Below are 18,441 nucleotides of genomic sequence, written 5' to 3' on the forward strand. Positions count from 1 at the left end.
AGGTTTAATTGACTGACAGTTTCATGGACTGTATAGGAAGCATGACTGGGAGGCCTCAGGAAACTTACAACCATGGCAGAGGGCCTAGAGGAAGTGAGCACCTTCTTCACACGGCAGCAGGAGAGAGAGAGAGAGAGAGAGAGAGAGAGAAGGAGGAGGAGGTGCTACACACTTTTCAACAATCAGGTCTCGTGAGAACTCCCTCACTATCATGAGAACAGCAATGGGGAAGCCAGGCCTCATGATTCAGTCACCTCCCACCGGCCCCTCCTTCAACACATAGGCATTACAGTTCAGCATGAGATTTGGGTGGGGACACAGGCAAACCATGTCAGTTCCGTTTCTGATAGTTATTTTGATAAGTCTAGTCCTTTTACATAATCTCTAGGAAATTAATTTTTCTTTATTTGCTACCTGCCTGGAAGATCTAGCTCACAATCTGGACTTGTCTTCACCGTAGGTAGATAGTTCCCATTTCCAAATGATGTGCCTCCACTCTTTCAAGCTTAGAGATTTACCAGGGGAGTGAAATTTAGCTCAGCTTTGGAAGCGACTAACTTTATTCTCTGTCTTGGAGCAAGCATCTATAGTTAGCAACTTCAGAGTCTATTGTTATTTTTGTTTCATTTTGCTTTGCTTTGCTTTTGGAACTGGCTTGTGTACTATCTTTGATTCTTAGGTCACTTGTTATTTATATGTCTTATCTTCTCAAGGAGAATGGTAGTTCTTTGAATGTAGAAAGTAAGTCTTATAATTTTTTCTATGCCCAAAGGGCCTTACACAACATAGTGCTAAAAAATAATATTTGTTAATTGGATGGCTGGTAAAGGAAAAAAATGCCCAATAGACCATATTAATATTAACCCCAAAATGCTGCCCGATTTTGAGGTTTTTCAAGCTTAAACCACTGTTGCAGGCAATAGGTAAATCAATATCCAATAAAGTTGAGTATCAGAGACAACAGCACCTTTCCTTTCATAATTCTAATGATAGCCTCAGATGAGGACCATAACCGATTCTGATCGACCCTGGAAGAACTGAGGTTTTTGCCCACAAGCAGCTAACAAAACCATCAAAAATAAGCTGAATGCCTCCCTACAAAACATTTTAGATGATATTCTTGCTCTCACTCACCTCGACCAATTTGTACTCTCAAGAAAAGATCATTTTACATATCTGACAATGAAAATTATTCTCTCAGCAAAGTGCAACACCCCTCTTACGCAATCCATGGGAGTGACATGAATAGAAGGAAATAAGAAAGGTACCTCTGGATGCATGTAAATGAGCAATGTAGGGGCTTCCTTGACCTTCTCAGAGAAGACAGTCTCTATGACTCCTGAAGAGTGGTATTATTAAGTATTTCAAATGTAAAATATGAATATATCTGTTTTGCTAATTAAGATGTCTGTTCAACCAAGTACTTGGCATCTCATTTAAATAATTATCTAATAGAGTATATTGCACTCCTCTTTGGTATATTAAGAGTGTTCAATCAGGAGAAACCCTAGCCTGCTTAGGAAAGTTTGTTAATTAAAAGATTTGCAGATTTAAATCGAGTACCTCCAGCTTTGGGAGAATCCTCAAAGGTAAGTCAATAAAAATTATAGCTCTTATTGTTCATCTGGAACTAACAACAAGCTCTGGCAGACCTCTAAACACTTCCTCAGACAAATAGAAGTGGCTCCATTGAATAGGCCAGTTTAGAATGCCACCCTCCCTATCCTCCAGAGCTAGACTCTTCCTGCTTCTCCAGCTTTGCTCGCCTCCCCAAGGATCTTTTTCCATTACTGAATCTGAACACAAAATCAAAAAAAGTTTTTTGGCCCTAGCTGTTCAGTTTATATAATAATGACTTGCCCAGGTTTGAGGACAGCCTAATTTTCCAGTAAGGGATTAAGAGCCAACTTAATAAAAAGAAAAGAAACTGAATGTCTGTGCTGTATAATAATTTGGTTTTACTATTTTGACAACAATCCAATAGCATGAAATTCAGGACGGATTTTCAAAGAGTTACTTTTTGTCAAGGTCTGCCATTGAAGGGTCTATGAATCCCCTTGTAGCAAGTGTTTCATTCATTTTTATGATGAACATTTTTTGGAAATTAAATTTAGTTTTGGAAAATAGTTTCAGGCTGGGCACAGTGCCTGTAATCCTAGCACTCTGGGAGGACAAGGCAGGAGGATCACTTGAGACCAGCCTGAGCAATATAGCAAGACCTTATCTCTACAAAAAAATTTTTTAAATAAGCTTAAGCCCAGGAATTGGAGGCTACAGTGAGCTATGATGGTGACTCTACACTCTAGCCTGGATGGCAGAGCAAGACATTATCTCTTAAAAAAAAAAAAGAAAGAAAAATTATTTCAAGAAATCAAAACGTTTTCAGTGCACCAGAAGGAATTCATGCATTGAGTAAGCACTCACGAAATGCCTACTCACAAGGAATGCAAAGATGAACAAACCCAAGCCCTGCTTCATGGCAACTCAGTCTAATGGGGCCACAAGCACAGAAACATAAATAAAATGTAACACAGAATGCAGGTACTATACCAGGTATTGAATAGACCCTTCTAGGTAAGCTTGAGGAAACTGACTAGACTTTTCAGAAAAATCGTGTTTAGAATACTTCTATAAACAGGCCTCGCACAGTGGCTCATGCCTGTAATCCCAGCACTTTGGGATGCTAAGTGGGAAAGATCACATGAGGTCAAGAGCTCGAGACCAGCCTGGCCAACATGGTGAAACCCCATCTCTACTAAAAATACAAAAATTAGCTGAGTGTGATGGTGTACGTCTGTAATCTCAGCTACTTGGAGGCTGAGGCAGGAGAATCGCTTGAACCCTGAAGGCGGAGGTTGCAGTGAGATCACGCCACTGCACTCCAGCCTGGGTGACAGGGACTCTGTCTCAAAACAAAAAACAAAACAAAAAAAACCATAACTTTGTGAAACAAACTATCTCTTTTATTAGAAGTTCACATTTTAAGCTTAAAAAAAAACTGAGATGTACACATCATTCTAAAAATGAAACTCTTTGACCATTCAAATGATCAAAACAGACCACCAGGGTGATAATGGGAAGCTGCTGAAAGCATGTGCTCCTGGCCTCCAGTCTTCATAAACTTCCTGCTGACATGACTGAGGACTTAGTAATTAGATTTGCTTCCTATATCAGCAATTAGCCAATTGTCTTCTAAAAAAGACTTCCTTAACTTTTCTTATGGAACCATTAAACTTAAAACTCCTGGGCCAGGGCACGGTGGCTCACACCCGTAATCCCAGCACTTTGGGAGGCTGAGGCTGGTGGATCACGAGATCAGGAGTTCGAGACCAGTCTGGTCAACATGGTGAAACCTCGCCTCTACTAAAAATACAAAACTTAGCTGGGTATGGTGGCACACCCCTGTACTCGCAGCTACATGGGAAGCTGAGGCAGGAGAATTGCTTGAACCTGGAAGGCGGAGGTTGCAGTGAGCCGAGATCGCACCATTGTACTCCAGCCTAGGCAACAAAGTGAGACTCGTCTCAAAAAAAAGACACTTCTGGGCCCAGAATGTCTGTTGGATTCTCAAATAATACCTTTAACTACATGCACCTGTCTCCTTTGCATTTGAAAAAAAACACGTACATTTTCTTTCTCATTGATTTGTAATCTGAGGTTCTCTGGGGCATAACTTAGATTGTGTTGGCACTGGGATGCACGTGTTATAGCACTGGTGCCTCTAAAAGCATCTTAACTATCATTGGGGTTACTGACTCCCAGCAAACTCTTGTGCTATCCTTCAGTAAGACTCCCTTGCTTTCTCCTCATTCAACCTCTTCTAGGGCTTCTTCCCACACTCATTTGGTTCACTTTCTTGCTATCTCTTTTTCCTTATTTTTTTCTCCTTAGGTATTGCCTAACTCTGCTAAGGTAGCACAGCACTAACTTAGTACCTGCTAACTGCTCTGTTCAGACCCGCCTTCCTTTAAACTTGGACATGGTGGACCAGTTTTCCAGGATGTCTTCTGCGGTGGGGCCCTGTTACTGCTGGCCTTCAGTGGGTTCAGTCTAATCATTTCCCATTTATTAGTTATATTAATTACCACCCCCAGAGGAGTGACAGAAATCCTGGCACAGATATTAACTCCAAAATACAGAACAAATTTCATCTGCCAAAAGCTATTTCAAACACTGTTCAAAAGATTAAAGAAAGGCCAGGACAGCTTCACCCTTTATTTTTTGTCTGACCTATTTCTACCTTGCCTGTCTGAATTGTTAACAATGTTCTATATTATTTTTCAAGACAGGCATCCTAGCCAGAAAAAAAAAAAAGTTTCTTTATGAACATTTTTATTGGATTGAGCCAGGGCAAGCCTCCTAAAACTTGCCTGTGGGGAGCTCCTGGGCACCGGGGTGCTGGTGAGAGCACTTCCGACTGAGCGGATGTTCCAAACGCATGCGCCAAGACTTCCTGCTCCTCCACCTTTCATACAGACACTACCCAGCCCATTTCTTACCCAGCAGATCCAATTTATAGCATTTGATTTTCTAAGAATGGCACTATAGGCAATTCAGACTTATCTATCAAACCATCTTCAAAGGAGCTGTAGTTGCCAATTGAATGAGAAAACTAAAGTCAGGCTTTGATTTCATGACTTTGATTTCTTTTGTCTGGGAGTCAACCAATATTTATTGAGTGCTAGACCAAGTTCCAGGCGCAGTGTTGGGCACCAGGGCGTACTGGAGCAGATAAGATAGAAGGAATGCCTTCCTTTGTGAGGTGTACTGACTGGCCCGAGCCTCCCTTTCTACAATCATCTCTCCATATGGGTGTGGAATTAAAGAGGACGGCATTTGCTTAAAGTCATTCATCAAATGAAAAAGGCAGTGCTATCCTATGATTACAGCAGTGCTCTGGAAGGCTTAGGTACTATTAAGCAAAGTGAATTTCCCTTTATACCATTGCAATGACAGTAAGTGCCTACAGAAATGGCCGCTTACCAAGTCAGTAATAACTTTTATAAAATATATTGCAGATTTTGGAAGACAGCCACTAGGTGAATTGCAAAATGTAAAACTTTTCTCTATTTGCCTACCCAATTCATCTGAAAATTGAATCTTACTCCTTAAGGAAAACCAGAAACTAGCCATTTGAACTAAGTTGCTTATTATGGACTGCTTTATGAGTGTAGCAGTTATTGACAAAAAAGCATGGTGGCCCTCCAGAGAGCGAGCAATCAGCGTGATGCACTCTACATACAGGCAGGACTTTTGAATTCCAATCATGACCTGTATTAACTCTCACTAATCCAAGGCAGGGATGCTATACAGCAGAGATTTAAAACTGGTGGTGTTCTATTAAATTACACAATAGATTAGCATTCTAGTCACACCATAATTGAAAAGCCAGCCCCAAGACCAACAGCACCCCACATTCATTAAGAGATCTTTGATACAAGGAAACACTCACACAGAGAGAGAGACACAGACAGTCTACATGAAGCCAAGGAGCCAAACAAAAATCAACAAATTTGGTCTACTGCCCAGATATCCTGAAATTTGGTGCTCTGCATCAAATCTTGAAAACATCAAGTTGAATGGGTTTTTTACATTTTTTCCAGCCAGGCTTTTTGGCATCAAATGATTGAAATTAAACTTTCTTCCATCACCCCAAAAGAGGGTTGATTCAGAGGTGGGAATGGATCAAACACATTTGGAATGATATCACGTGGAGGGATAAAACCAAGGGCATGCTTTTTTTCTAATAAGTAATTGTTCCTTCTGTGGCATCAAGTTTATTTTATGGATTATTTTCAGAATGTATCACACAGGTTAATCCATTGTTACATCCTTGGAAGCTTCGAAAGTCTACCAAATTAGTTTACAATAAAGGAGGGGTTTGAAGAAATGATGGTCTCTATCCTTTTGCTTTCATGGTCTAAAATCTTTTCTATGATGAGATAAAAGGAATAGATGACAAATACACATGACTCTTTTGCCTTTTTTGGGCATATTATATTCAATTGACTCTCTATTGGCATAAACCATGAACTAATCCTTTCTTTTTTCTTTTTTTAGGCTAGTCAAGTAAAGCAGTAAAAATGGAGAAGGAGCAAAGAAATCTGTAACTGGTTGTGATTAATTAGTTGTAAACACCACTGCATTCAGGCCACCCCATGAACTAATTCTTATTTGAGTTATAATGTAGGATATCATACTCATCAAAAACTATCAACTATAAATAAAAAAATCAATGAAAAAATTAAATTATAGGAGCTTACCCTTATATATAATACTGTGCCTTCCACAGTTCAGTAAATTAAAAGCAAACTAGTGTAGAGGGTCCTGGGAGTGTGGAATCTGAGGCATGACTGGTTACAAGCTGAGGGATGGTTGGGATGAGGGAGGAAGAAGAAGAAATAGGGCACGTAGAAGCCCTCAATCACTGCCTCTTTTGTTTTTCAAAACTATTGTCTTTCTCATGAGAGGTGAGGTGACAGTGGATGTTAGAATATGGGCCACACAGCTGAACTAAAAAGAACCTTACATGTAAAAGCTCAACCGACAAAAATATATTTTTCTCTCCTAATAGTCTGAAAGCAGGGATGGGGGCAGAGTGGTAGAAAGCTTTGCTCAAAGGATGATTCAGGGCCCCAGTTTCTTTCTGTCTATGCTCTGATGTCCCCTGGAGCACTGTTATGGCTGGGCCAGTGCCACAGCCACAGTTGGGCTGTGGGACTGGAAAGGAAGGAAGGAAAGGACAAGCAAGTATCTTTTTAAGATATAATTATTAAGATATAATTCCCATACCATACAATTTATTAAGATATAATCACATACCATACAATTCACCCATTTAAAGTGTACAAGTCAATAGATTTTAGTATTACATCAGTAATATTTTTAATTGTGGTAAAATATACATAACACAAATCTTGTCATTTTAACCATTTTTAAATGTACTATTCAGTGGCAATAATTACATCTACAATGCTGTACGACCATCACTACTATCGATTTCCAAAACTTTTCATCACCGAGCAGTTTTAAACAAGTGATACATGCTGTCCACGTTCCTTCCCTTTGGCCTCCCATTGCTGCTTGTACCTGAATCAATTTGGAGGTCTGGGTGCAAGGAAGAATCGGTGGGTGGGGGGCAGGGGGCTCACAAATGGGCAGACAACCAACTTTGCATTGGTTGTAACATTTTCCAGGATTAGTCTCCACTCTGCATATGAGTTTTGCATAGTGGGATGGAAAAGGGGTGATGTTTTAATAACAATAACTTTTCCACATTCTGGGAAGTGGTGAAGAATTATTTTGGAGAATGTCTGTTCTTTAATTTTAGAGAACACAGTTATAGCCTTTCTGGTTTTTTCTTGAGAAAATGAAGAATGGGGGGCCTTGAGTCTAGAGTAAGAGTAACTATGAAAAAGGAGTCTATTCTGATTTACAGAGGGCCTAGCCACATAGCAGCAGGCAGGGCCCAAGGAGGGAGGCCCGAGAAACTCCAAGCAGGGACTTCTGGTATTGGCTTTCATGTTTTCCTTTTCTACATTGAGATGCCCTTATAGTAGGTGGCATCAAGTGTTCGGTAAACCTTGTCAACTGCATCCCAATGCCAGCTTTATTCTGTAGTGACTTGGGTAAAAACAGGAGTTCAGGAGGTTAAGAAAAGAAGTCTGAAAAAACAATTTCAGGGTACCAAGAAATGATCAGTCCATATAGGCAGATCCATGGAGACGGAAAGTAGATAGTAACTGCTGGGGGCTGGAGGATTGGGAAGAAATGCATAGTGACTTCCAGTGGGTATAGGAGTTTTTATTTTTTGAGGTGAAGAAAATGTTCTAAAATTAGACGGTAGTGATGGTTGTACAACTCTGTAAATAAACTAAAGATCACTAGTTGTAAACTTAAATCAGGCAAAATTTATGGTATCTAAATTATATTTCAATGAGTTTTTTATTATTATTATTATTATTTTTCTTAAATAGAGACAAGGTCTCATTATGTTGCCCAGTCTGGTCTCAAACTCCTAGGCTCAAGTGATCCTCTCACCTCAGCCTCCCAAAATGCTGGGATTACAAGTGTGAGCCACCATGCCCAGCCTCAATGAAGCTGTCTTTTGTTTTTTCTTTTTAAAGTGATCATCAGTACAGCAGCCTGGAGCAGGAAGTAACCAGCAGCACTGAGCTATGCTGCTAAGACAGGGCGGTGCTCAATGACTCCTTAGAAATACTAGTGCAGTTCCGTGCTTTCCAAGGTTATTATGTAAGGTGAAGGAGTAGGCTATATTATTTGAATAGTAAAGGAGACATTGACCCAAAAGGCTGGATAACTTGGGGTTACTTGGTTATAATAACCATTGAGACCTTTCTCTACTCTGCTTTTCATAGTACCTCACCTGTTCTCTTGGTTCCTAAGGTCTCACAAGCAGAAAACTACACACACACACACACACACACACATGCACATACACACACACACCCCCAACACGTTGCATCTAACAGCGTTGTATCCTCTTCCCTTCTGGCAACAGCAGAAAGGAGTGAATGCTAGAGCCGGGGTCCTCATGGAGCTGCACAACTAACAAGGGTGCAACTGCCTACTCTCACTTCCACCACCTCCAGCTTTCCTATGTCAGACTGAATGCTTCTCACCAAGAGGCAGAATGGCACAGTGGGGAGACACGGGCCCTGAAGCCAGACTACCAGGGTTCATGTCAAATCCCAGACCTGCAAGTTACTAGCCATGACACCTCGGGCAAGTTATATAGCCTCTCCATACTTCAGTTTACCCCTTGAATGATTGGGCTAATATGCATACCAACATGTAGGAATGTTGTGAGAATGAAATGAATTCATACATCTAAACACTTAGAACTGAACCTGGCAATAGCAGGCATACTAAAATAAGCACTGGGTATTTATTATGATTATATTACTTATAGTAGTATGCAATTCATAATATCCTGCAATCTCCAGTGAATTTGTGAACCATAAATGTAGGAATCAACTGACTTGCAAATTGAAGAGAACCAGAGTAGGTAAACTCACGGGTTATTTAGGACTGTGGGTGGTACACGCTAGACAGCGATTTGCAAGAGACCAAAGAAGCCTGTCTAGTCCCTAGTTGGATGCAATGGCCAACAGGGAGCCGGTTTGTGTTTCTTCCCTCACATCCCTGGAGAAAATCAGAACCAAAACCAAACAAACAATAACTCTCTTTTGGTCCTCTACCCAACCCTGCTTGATGAGAGCCATTAATTTATGTTTGTGTCTCTTGGGACTATTTGGGTTGCACGTATCAGGAGTTCCAACTCGAAATGGCTTAAGCAGTTAACAACAACAACAACAAAGACTTTGTCTATGTAACTGACAATCTAAGGAGAAGTGCAAACTCAAGGTGAAAGTCAGCTTAATACCAGGGCCAATGAAGATCACTAAGACTCGGTCTCCCCAGAAGCCCACACCCCACCCCGCCCACCTCTCTGTGTTGTTTCCTTCCTATTACATGTTTTCCTCATGGCAAGATGGCAACAGCACCCCTGCTTCACCCTACTCCATCCTCCTAGGTACAAATCCAGTGAGAAAAAAATATGCAACCTAATTAAGTCTTGCCAAAAGCATCCTTGCACCTCATTGGCTCTGAGCAGGTCCCATGACTGTCACTGAACTAACCTTGGTAGCCAAGTGGAGGAAATACTTTGGATTGGCTGGAATCTCATTCTGAGCGGCAGGGATGGAGTCAACACCATATGAACCACCTGAGCTCAGAGCGGGAAGGGGATGATTTCCCAGGAGGGATTTGGGATTCTATTTTACCGGTTGTGTGTCCTGCTATTCTGTTATACTCTGTTCTGCTCACAGGTTCTCTTCCAACCCCTACTGTTTTATCTTAGGAGCAGAACAAAGCCGACAGGCCAATAAATATATTTAGAATAGAAAGTGCTTGTGATGTATGTAAGGGGGAGGGGACATAGCCTGGGAGAGGGTACTGTTTCAGTAGATGCTGGGATGAAGTCCATCCTGGCGGATCTAACATGGTGTCTAGAGACAAAGGCAACAGATGAGTCAGGCTAGCAGTCATCACTGGGAAATTAACATGAAAAGTACAAACGTCTGAGAAGGGGGTTGAAACACAGTAAAAGAAAATCCAGAAGTGGAAGAGACTTGTGTTATGAAGAAGTGAAGCACTCCAAGAAGAAGAAGGGGTAATTGATACTAATCACAGCTGTCGTGGTAACATGCATGGACTCTTGCTCACCGTGCACTTGGATTTGGATGCTACCCGCATGTATATGTCACCACAGCTGAGTGTTGAAGTGGGCAACACTCAACATGCGGTGTGGGAGGGTGGGAGTGACAAGAAGGGCCAGTAGCTTTGGACACTTTTGCTTTATCTTGGAAGCTTCCTTAAGAATGTCTAGGTTCCCTTTACAACTTCTGTTTTTACAGAAATTGAGCAGACTTTTCAAGTCTTCACCCAGGACTTCTGGTTACAGTTTCAATATGTAAAGAACTTAGAAGTGGTTCCTACCATCCTTACAACAAGAAAAAAGATGAACAAAATCTGAGAAATCAATGACATTTCTTGGACCAATCAGAGAACTGAGGTCACGGGGCAAATTGCCACCCCTAAAGCTGGAGAGAGGTGAATCCTGAAAGTTTATAGCTGAGATCTCCTTACCTGGAGCACAGGTCACTGGAGCCATTGGTCAAAACACTTAAATGGTAATTTTGATAAATTTCTGGAGGCTGAATATGGACTATCAAGAGAGGGAAAAATTCCTGAGGGTCACATTTTCATGGGCCTAACCTCCAGGAGCCCCACAGGTGGTGAAGAGTTGAGAAAGCACCCCTTGCCCCCTGGCCGGGGGAGGGGAGAGTAATCACTGTGATTACCAGAGCACTCCCCGTTACAATACCGGGGACAATTTTACTAAGACTTGGCTGGGCACAGTGGCTCACGTCTGTAATCCCAGCACTTTGGGAGGCCAAGTCGGGCAGATCAGCTGAGGTCGGGAGTTTGAGACCAGCCTGGCCAACATGGTGAAACCTTGTCTCTACTAAAAATAAAAAAATTAGCTGGACGTAGTTGGGGGCTGGGGCAGGGGTGCCTGTAATCCCAGCTACTTGGAAGGCTGAGGCAGGAGAATCACTTGAACCCAGAAGAGGGAGGTTGCAGTGAGCCGAGATGGCAACAGCACCTCTGCTTTACCCTACTCCATCCTCCTAGGTACAAATCCAGTGAGAAAAAAATATGCAACCTAATTAAGTCTTGCCAAAAGCATCCTTGCATCTCATTGGCTCTGACCAGGTCCCATGACCGTCACGGAACTAATCTTGGAATTAGTAATTGCTGGGGGCTGGAGGATTGAGAAGAAATGGGTAGTAAATACTCCAGCCTGGGCAACAGAGTGAGACTATGTTTAAAAAAAAAAAAAAAAAAAAAAGATTACTAGGACTCAGGCTACTGACTCCCAGGGTCAAAGGCTCCCCAGAGCCTTATTCCACCTGGGGAAAGGGTATCTCTCCCATTCCAGGCTCCTCTAGCCTTCCTGTCTCATGTAAAGAGAGAGGGGGAAAAGCCAGGAAACACTTGTGAAGGTCAGGGACTAGGGACACAGGCCTACTAAAAGGCTGAAGTTTAATAAGATTGCAGAACATTTCCCCTTCCCCACACCCACAGGCTCCAGTTTAATCACAGTGGATTCCACCTGAAAGAGTGCAATGTGCCTGAGTCTAAGGAAGGAGGAGTTCTCAGGCAAGCCCAAAGACAACGGGGAAACAAAACAAGGACGCTAGAGGAAGCTTGCAGCCTCTGCACCTACAGCCGCAGCAGACATTCAACAGAACCTGACTTCTAGCCAGATTAGCATGCAGTTTTACACTAGAGACCTGTTTGCCTCCATTTCTATTTTCTAATACAGCATGTAACTTCCAATAAAAAAATTATAAGGCATGTTAAATAGATGAGAAAAATTCTGAAGAGACAAAGCAAGTATCAGAACTAGATTCAGATATAACACAGATTCTGGAATTATCAGACAGAGAATTTAAAATAATTGTGATTAATATGGTAAGGTCTCTAATGGGAAAAGCAGACACCTCCAAGAGCAGATGGGTAATGGAAACAGAGAGAAGAAAATCTAAGAATCAAAAGGAAATGCTGGAAGTTAACAATTGACACTGTGACAGAAATGAAGGCCTTTGATGGGCTCATCTAAAGACTCAACACAGCCAAAGAAAGGATCCGTGAGCTTGAACGTAGGGCAATAGAAAATTCCCAAACTGAAATGCAAAAAAGGCTTCAGTCAGTTAAGGACTTCAGAGTTTCACCCACTTTTGTCTTCGTGAAGTATTACCACTGTGTCCTCTGACAGTGAGTGACTGCTTTTGTAGGACTGCTCTTCTTACAGGAGTTCAGGTCAGTGCTCAGCTCTGCTCAGCAACCCCAGTAACATTCATGCACCCTCTCACCTACACAGTTCTGGGCAGTCATTGCCCCAGTGTTTCTTATTTATTTGTTTGTTTGTTTGCTTGTTTGTTTTTGAGACAGGGTCTCTGTCACCCAGGCTGGAATGCAGTGGCACGATCACGGCTCATTGCAGCCTCAACCTCCCTGGGCTCAGGTGATCCTCTCCCCTCAGCCTCCCAGGTAGATGGGACGATAAGCACACACACCCACGCCTGGCTAATTTTTTTTTATTTTTTGTAGAGGCAGGACTTTGCCATATTGCTCAGGCTGGTCTTGAACTCCTGGGCCCAAGTGATCTGCCTGCCTCAGCCTCCCAAAGTGCTGGGATTACAAGTGTCAGCCACTATCCCCAGCCTTGCCCCAGTGTGATTGATCTTTCTGATTGATCTCATCCTCAATAATAGAGATCTAGGCTCAGACACAGTGGTTCATGCCTGTAATTCCAATACTTTAGGAGGCTGAGGTAAGAGGATTGCTTGAGACTAGGAGTTCGAGATCAGCCTGGGCAGCATAGTGAGACCCTCTTCTCTACAAAAAAATTTTTTTTAATTGGCCAGGTGTGGTGGCATGCAGCTATACTTTCAGCTACTCGGGAGGCTGAGGTGGGAGGATCACTTGAGCCCAGGAGTTTGAGGCTGTAGTGAACTATGATTGCACCACTGCACTCCAGCCTGGGAGACAGAGCAAGACCTGTCTCAATAAAATAAAATAAAACAAAACAAAATAAAGCTAGACAGCATTTGGGGGGCCAGCATTGAGAAGGTCTGTCTGACATCAAGTTATGTTGTAGAGACAGATTCTAGTTGGGAAATGACAGGTGAGTGTGAGGCTGGGCCTCAGCCATGAAGAATTGATATAGGAACAGGTTGTCCAAGCAGGGGCCCAGTTGGGTACTGGGTGGGGGTGTACTCTCAGAAACAAGGGAGAAGCCAAGTTGTCAGAATGGGGTAGACTGACAGAGACGATCAGTCTAGCAGCAATGGTGAGTGACTTCCAGTCCCACCCATACGGATATCCTGGAGCTGGTCAGAAGCCCCTTGCCTGCCAGATGCAAGGCCTTACCAGAGCCTGAAGGTCAGGGTGAACCAGAGTCTTGGATTGCCTCCGGTGCTACTGACGGTGGAGGAAGGATTCCTTTTATGTGTCAGCTTGGCTAGGCTGTGGTACCCAGCTGTTTGGTCAAACAGCAGTCTAGATGTTGCTGTGAAGACATTTGTAAGATGTATCATCCAATTAGCTGAAGGCCTACAGACGAAGGAGTGAAGTTTCCAGAAGTAGCAACATCAATTCTGCCTCAAGATTGGAACATAGAAACCTTGCCTTAGTTTCCTACCTGCCAGCATGGCCTGTAGACTTCAGACTGCCCCACAATCACCACTTCCTTAAAACCTCACTCTCTTATGGGTTCTGTTTCTCTAGAGAAGTCCAATAGAGTGTCTCTACAAGTTCATTTACAGCAAAGAGTTAATCCTTTTGCTATAAAAAAAAAAAATGCAAACTCACATTTTTAACCAATGGCGATTTCTTTTTTTTTTTTTTCTGGAAAAACAATCATTCTATCCACTTATCTGGCAGTGGTATCCACAAGAAGTACATACTTCATCCAACTTTGCTGCTTTTCATTAATTCTCAGCTTTATATAGTTGTAATGCAATGTTGCTCTTTGGCATGTTAGCATGAAAATGAATGCTTATTTTTGAAGACGTCATTATAACCCTGACAAACCATCTCTAACTGCAGCATGTGAGGTCTCCTACATCTTAAATGCCTGGTGGAGGCACCTCTGGAAATAGTCAATTGCCTGTGGAAACCAGCAAACCAGGGCCAATCACAAACCACAATTCCACTTGCTCAGCCACTTGTGGAGCCAAACTGATGGAGCCGGAACTTCATTTTTGCTTCTGCTTTTTCCTTTGCTTTGCTTTTTAGAAAACAAAGAAAAATATAAGATGCTACTCTCTGGGAATCTCAGCAACATGCTGGCACATCAGAGGGCCCTCTCATTCTCAAAGTATCTCTCCTGCCTGGAGCTCACAGAAAGCTTCCTCCTTGGTGGGTTCGAACGTTTATTACTTCTCAGACTCCATGTTAAGTGAAGTCTGGTGTGGATGGCTTTTGTACCTTAGTGCGACGCAGTGTTTTATCGTTTTTTGTTTGTGTGTGTGTTTGCTTTTGAGACAGGGTCTAACTCTGTTGCCCAGGCTGTAGCGTAGGGACACAATCAGAGCTCCCTACCGCCTCGACTTCCCGAGCTCAGGCGATCCTCCTGCCACAGGCTCCTGAGCAGCTGGGACTACAGGTGCACACCACAATGCTTGGCTAATTTTTGGTGTTTTTTGCAGAGATGGGTTTCGCCATGTTGCCCGGGCTTGCCTTGAACTCCTGAGCGCAAGCCATTTGCTTGCCTTGGCCTCCCAGATTGCTGGGATCACAGGGATGAGCCACTACACCAGGCCTTTAACAGCTTCCTTCACTGGAAGATGTGTTTCTGTTTTTGTTGTCATTTCAAATCAAACAGCTTTGTTAATTTAGCAAGTTTCCAATGGTGTGATCCCTACCCACCAGATACTGTGACCACACATTGGAGGCAAACACAAACTACTATACAGCAACAAGACATGTGTCTAAAATAAATTTCTAACAATGTGTCTTTTAATAGTTACACTCATACTTTATTTTGACAAAGTTAAGATAGAAAAATATCATAATGTGAATATAGCGGTTGCTCTTCTGGTAACGTGGTTGGGGATGTGCAGTGCAACTTGAAAGGGATTGCTTTACAGGTGGCTCTCTTCTGACTGGGTTTCAGTTAATTCTGAAATATATTCCAGTCGTTGCATTTGCTTGAAAGAATATTGGACACAGTGAAAAAAAGAACAGGTTTGGCATTCAATAATAAATATTATAAAGCAATGAACCAAAACAACTTTCAAAATAATTACTAAAAGCAAACTTTAGACTTCATGATTAAAGCTAAGAACTCATATTTTCAAAATAGCTTTAACAGTTTCTATCACTATATAATAGAATAGTTGGACACTTATTTTAAAAAAACAAGTGAGTAGAATCTGAGTAAATATGGTATTTCAGATGACTATACACAGTAAACATCAATTCAGTATATTTATATATCATTTCAGCAATATACTCTTTGCCCACTTGGTGATAAAAACTGTAGTTCTATCATCAAAAATGCATCCCTGAATGTCATCTTTGAACTTACTAAGCACCGGCTCATTTCTACACTCCATCTTTGGAGGGGGTGGCTTAGGGACTCTTGGTACATGCAGATATTTAGTTATGGCTATAATGACAAAAAATAAATGTGCCAGGAGTCTGAAGCAGAAACCGTTGCCTTACTTTGTTAAGTACCTTCACATTCTTTGTCTCTGTGATGCCTCAGGTGAAGTCACACTAAATAATTCACACAGGTGCTAAATTTGTGGCTGCCTGTCAGTGCCTTTCAGCCTCTTTCTTTTCTTCCCTTTCCCATTCCGCAAAGAATAAAACGGGGAGGCCTCTCATGAAAACATGTCATTCTAACATATAAAATAAGTGTATGCACAAGGTACATACTCTCCTTCTCAAGGACTGGGTAACTCCTCGTTTTCTATCAAATAATCCTTCTTCATATACCTGGTTCCCCTAACCAACCTCCACACCTCGAGGTAAGCATCTTTTAACGACCTCCTGCTCCCTTCTTCACAGCTCCCAGCCACCAGCAGGACTCCTCGGGGGCCCCGCCTGGCCTCTTGCCCACTTGGGCCACCTGCTGCCTCCGCACCTTCTGACCGGCCATTTCCTCCTTCCCCGGGCAGCTCCTCCATCACGAATGGCAGCTGGTCTCCACTTAGCTGCGCCTCCTCTGCCCGGGGCTGGGCCTCCAGGTCCTCGTAGTTGCTTTGCTTTCTGGTCTCCATGAACTTGGCCACACAGTAAATGATGGAGCCCAGGGTGTTCACCACCACGCCAGCAATAAACAGAGAGGTGGGCTCCACGTCGCTGAAGGCCACCATGCCCACCGTAATGGTGGCGATACTCTTCACCACGCCCACGAAGCTGGTGGTCACGGCTGAGTTGATGTAGGTGCAGTGCAGCGTGGTAAAGTTCATGGCGCAGCCGATCAGGATACAGGCCACGAAGATGCAGACCATGGCCGGGTCCTTCCAGCCCGGGAAGGTCCAGGCGTGAATGGAGTCGGTGCTGGCAAACGAGCAGATGACCAGCAGCGGGGTTGCGGAGACGGCGATGACATACTGCGCGGTGAGCGGCCCGTGTTCGGTGTCGGCGCTGGCCTTCTGGATGAGCACCAGGTAGGCGGCGTGGACCAGCACCGCCAGCACGCCCGTGACGTACCCGATGGGGTCACCCGTCAGGTCGCCGGCTCCTACGGCGCAGGAGGAGGACAACCGAGCCCGGGCGGGAAGGAAAAAGAGAGAAGACAGCAGGTTGGCATGGGGCGGGGGGACCCACGGAGAAAACGCGTCGGGTAGGGAAAGCAGACTGCGTTCGCGCCCCAGCTCTGCCCACCGGACTCCTGAGTGACAGACCTCAGTCGTACCTCGGCCACCCGAGTCAAATGCGACAGCCAAACTCAGTGTCTAGTGCGCCTTCCCGCCGTGTCCCCGGGTCACCCCATCTTCCCCTGTCCACGACAAAGGTCCCGGAGAGCGCACATGCCCTCGGGGAAGGTGCTGTGGCTTTCACGAGCTGACACCGGGGACACTCAGGCGCGTGGTACCTGCACCTCCCAACCCCCGCCCTGTGGGGCACCAAAGGGAGAGGGAGCCTCAGCCAGCGGCCTGTAACCCAGAGCAGGCCAGGCGCGGGGGAGAACGCCTGTCCTGGCCCCCAGTGAAGCTTCCCCCTGCCCCGGCCTCTCGTCTCGCTCAGCACCTGGGTCTGCCTCAGGCCTGCAGCCCCCGCGCGACACCAGCCACCCTGCAGTAGCCCCGGGAGCCTAAGCTTCGCCCCCATCCCCCATCCCCATTCCAGCCCCTCGTGACCCAAGGAAGTTCACGGCCCCCTCCTTCCGGGTCGGTCCAGGCTTGGAGGACTCTAGCTCCCAGGCTCAGGCGGCTCTCCCACCTCTCCCGGAGGATGGGGTGACCGGGGAGGACCAGGGGAGGGGGCTGCGGGAAGGGCGATCCGGGTGAAGCAGGGGTGAGTGTCGGAAGCCAGGACATTGCGGGGCAGGAGGACTTGGGGAGAAAGCCGGAGCGCTGCGAAGGGCTCGCTGGGTCCCGGAAGTCCCTATTGCGAGCTGAGAGACCACTCTCAAAGCTCTCCGCACCTCTCTGCCTCAGTTTCCCCATCTGGAAGTGAGGGCGTTGCACTCAGTGAACCCCGCGGTCTCTGCCCTGCTGGGCGGGGTGGGTGGGGTCGGCTGGGGTCGGCGCGGGGCCCGCTCACCTGCCAGGGCGGCGCCGCAGGTGGTGATGAGCACGGCCGCTAGCACCCCAGGCGAGGGCGCGCCGTTCTTGAGCACCAGGACGCCGATGAGCATGGTGACCAGGGGCAGGCAGCGCTTGAAGACCACGTACATGGGCAAGCTGAGACCGCGCAGGGACCAGAGCGTGAGGCTGGACTGCAGCGTGGAGAGCACAGCGACCCCCGCGAAGGAGCGCGCCAGGCTCAGGCCGAAGGGGGGCACGGCGATGAGCCCTAGGCGCCGCAGCAGCTCCAGGCTCAGCGCCGCGGTGGAGCTGGTCAGGCACTGCACCAGGGTCAGGAAGGAGAACTGGTAGCGGCTGATGAGGAACTTGAGCAGGATGTTGAGGGAGCCCGAGAAGACCCCGTGCGCGATGGCTACCGAGATGCCCAGCACGCGGCCCCGGCACAGCTGCCGCATCGCGCCGGCCCCGCCGCACCCAGCGGTGGCGGAGCTCCGCGACCTGCGCGCAGGGAGCCGGGAGGAGCCGAGCGAGGGCGGCGGGGGCGCCTGCCCGGCGCGGCGGCGAAGGGCAGGGGGCGCCGGCT

General features: G+C 45.3%; 1 protein-coding gene across 1 annotated transcript; it reads right to left on the reverse strand.

Annotated features, from left to right (window-relative positions):
• Nucleotides 1-15,092: 15,092 nt before the first annotated feature.
• SLC35D3 (solute carrier family 35 member D3) lies at nt 15,093-18,441 on the reverse strand. Its single transcript, XM_012474372.2, has 2 exons — nt 17,875-18,441; nt 15,093-16,849 (listed from the first exon to the last, which is right to left on the reverse strand). The coding sequence occupies exons 1-2, from the start codon at nt 18,311-18,313 to the stop codon at nt 16,047-16,049; spliced, it is 1,242 nt and encodes a 413-aa protein (XP_012329795.2). The 5' UTR covers nt 18,314-18,441; the 3' UTR covers nt 15,093-16,046.

Source organism: Aotus nancymaae, unplaced genomic scaffold (genome assembly GCF_030222135.1).
Source record: "Aotus nancymaae isolate 86718 unplaced genomic scaffold, 86718_ANA_hifiasm-v0.15.2.pri h1tg000040l, whole genome shotgun sequence".
NCBI lineage: Eukaryota > Metazoa > Chordata > Mammalia > Primates > Aotidae > Aotus > Aotus nancymaae.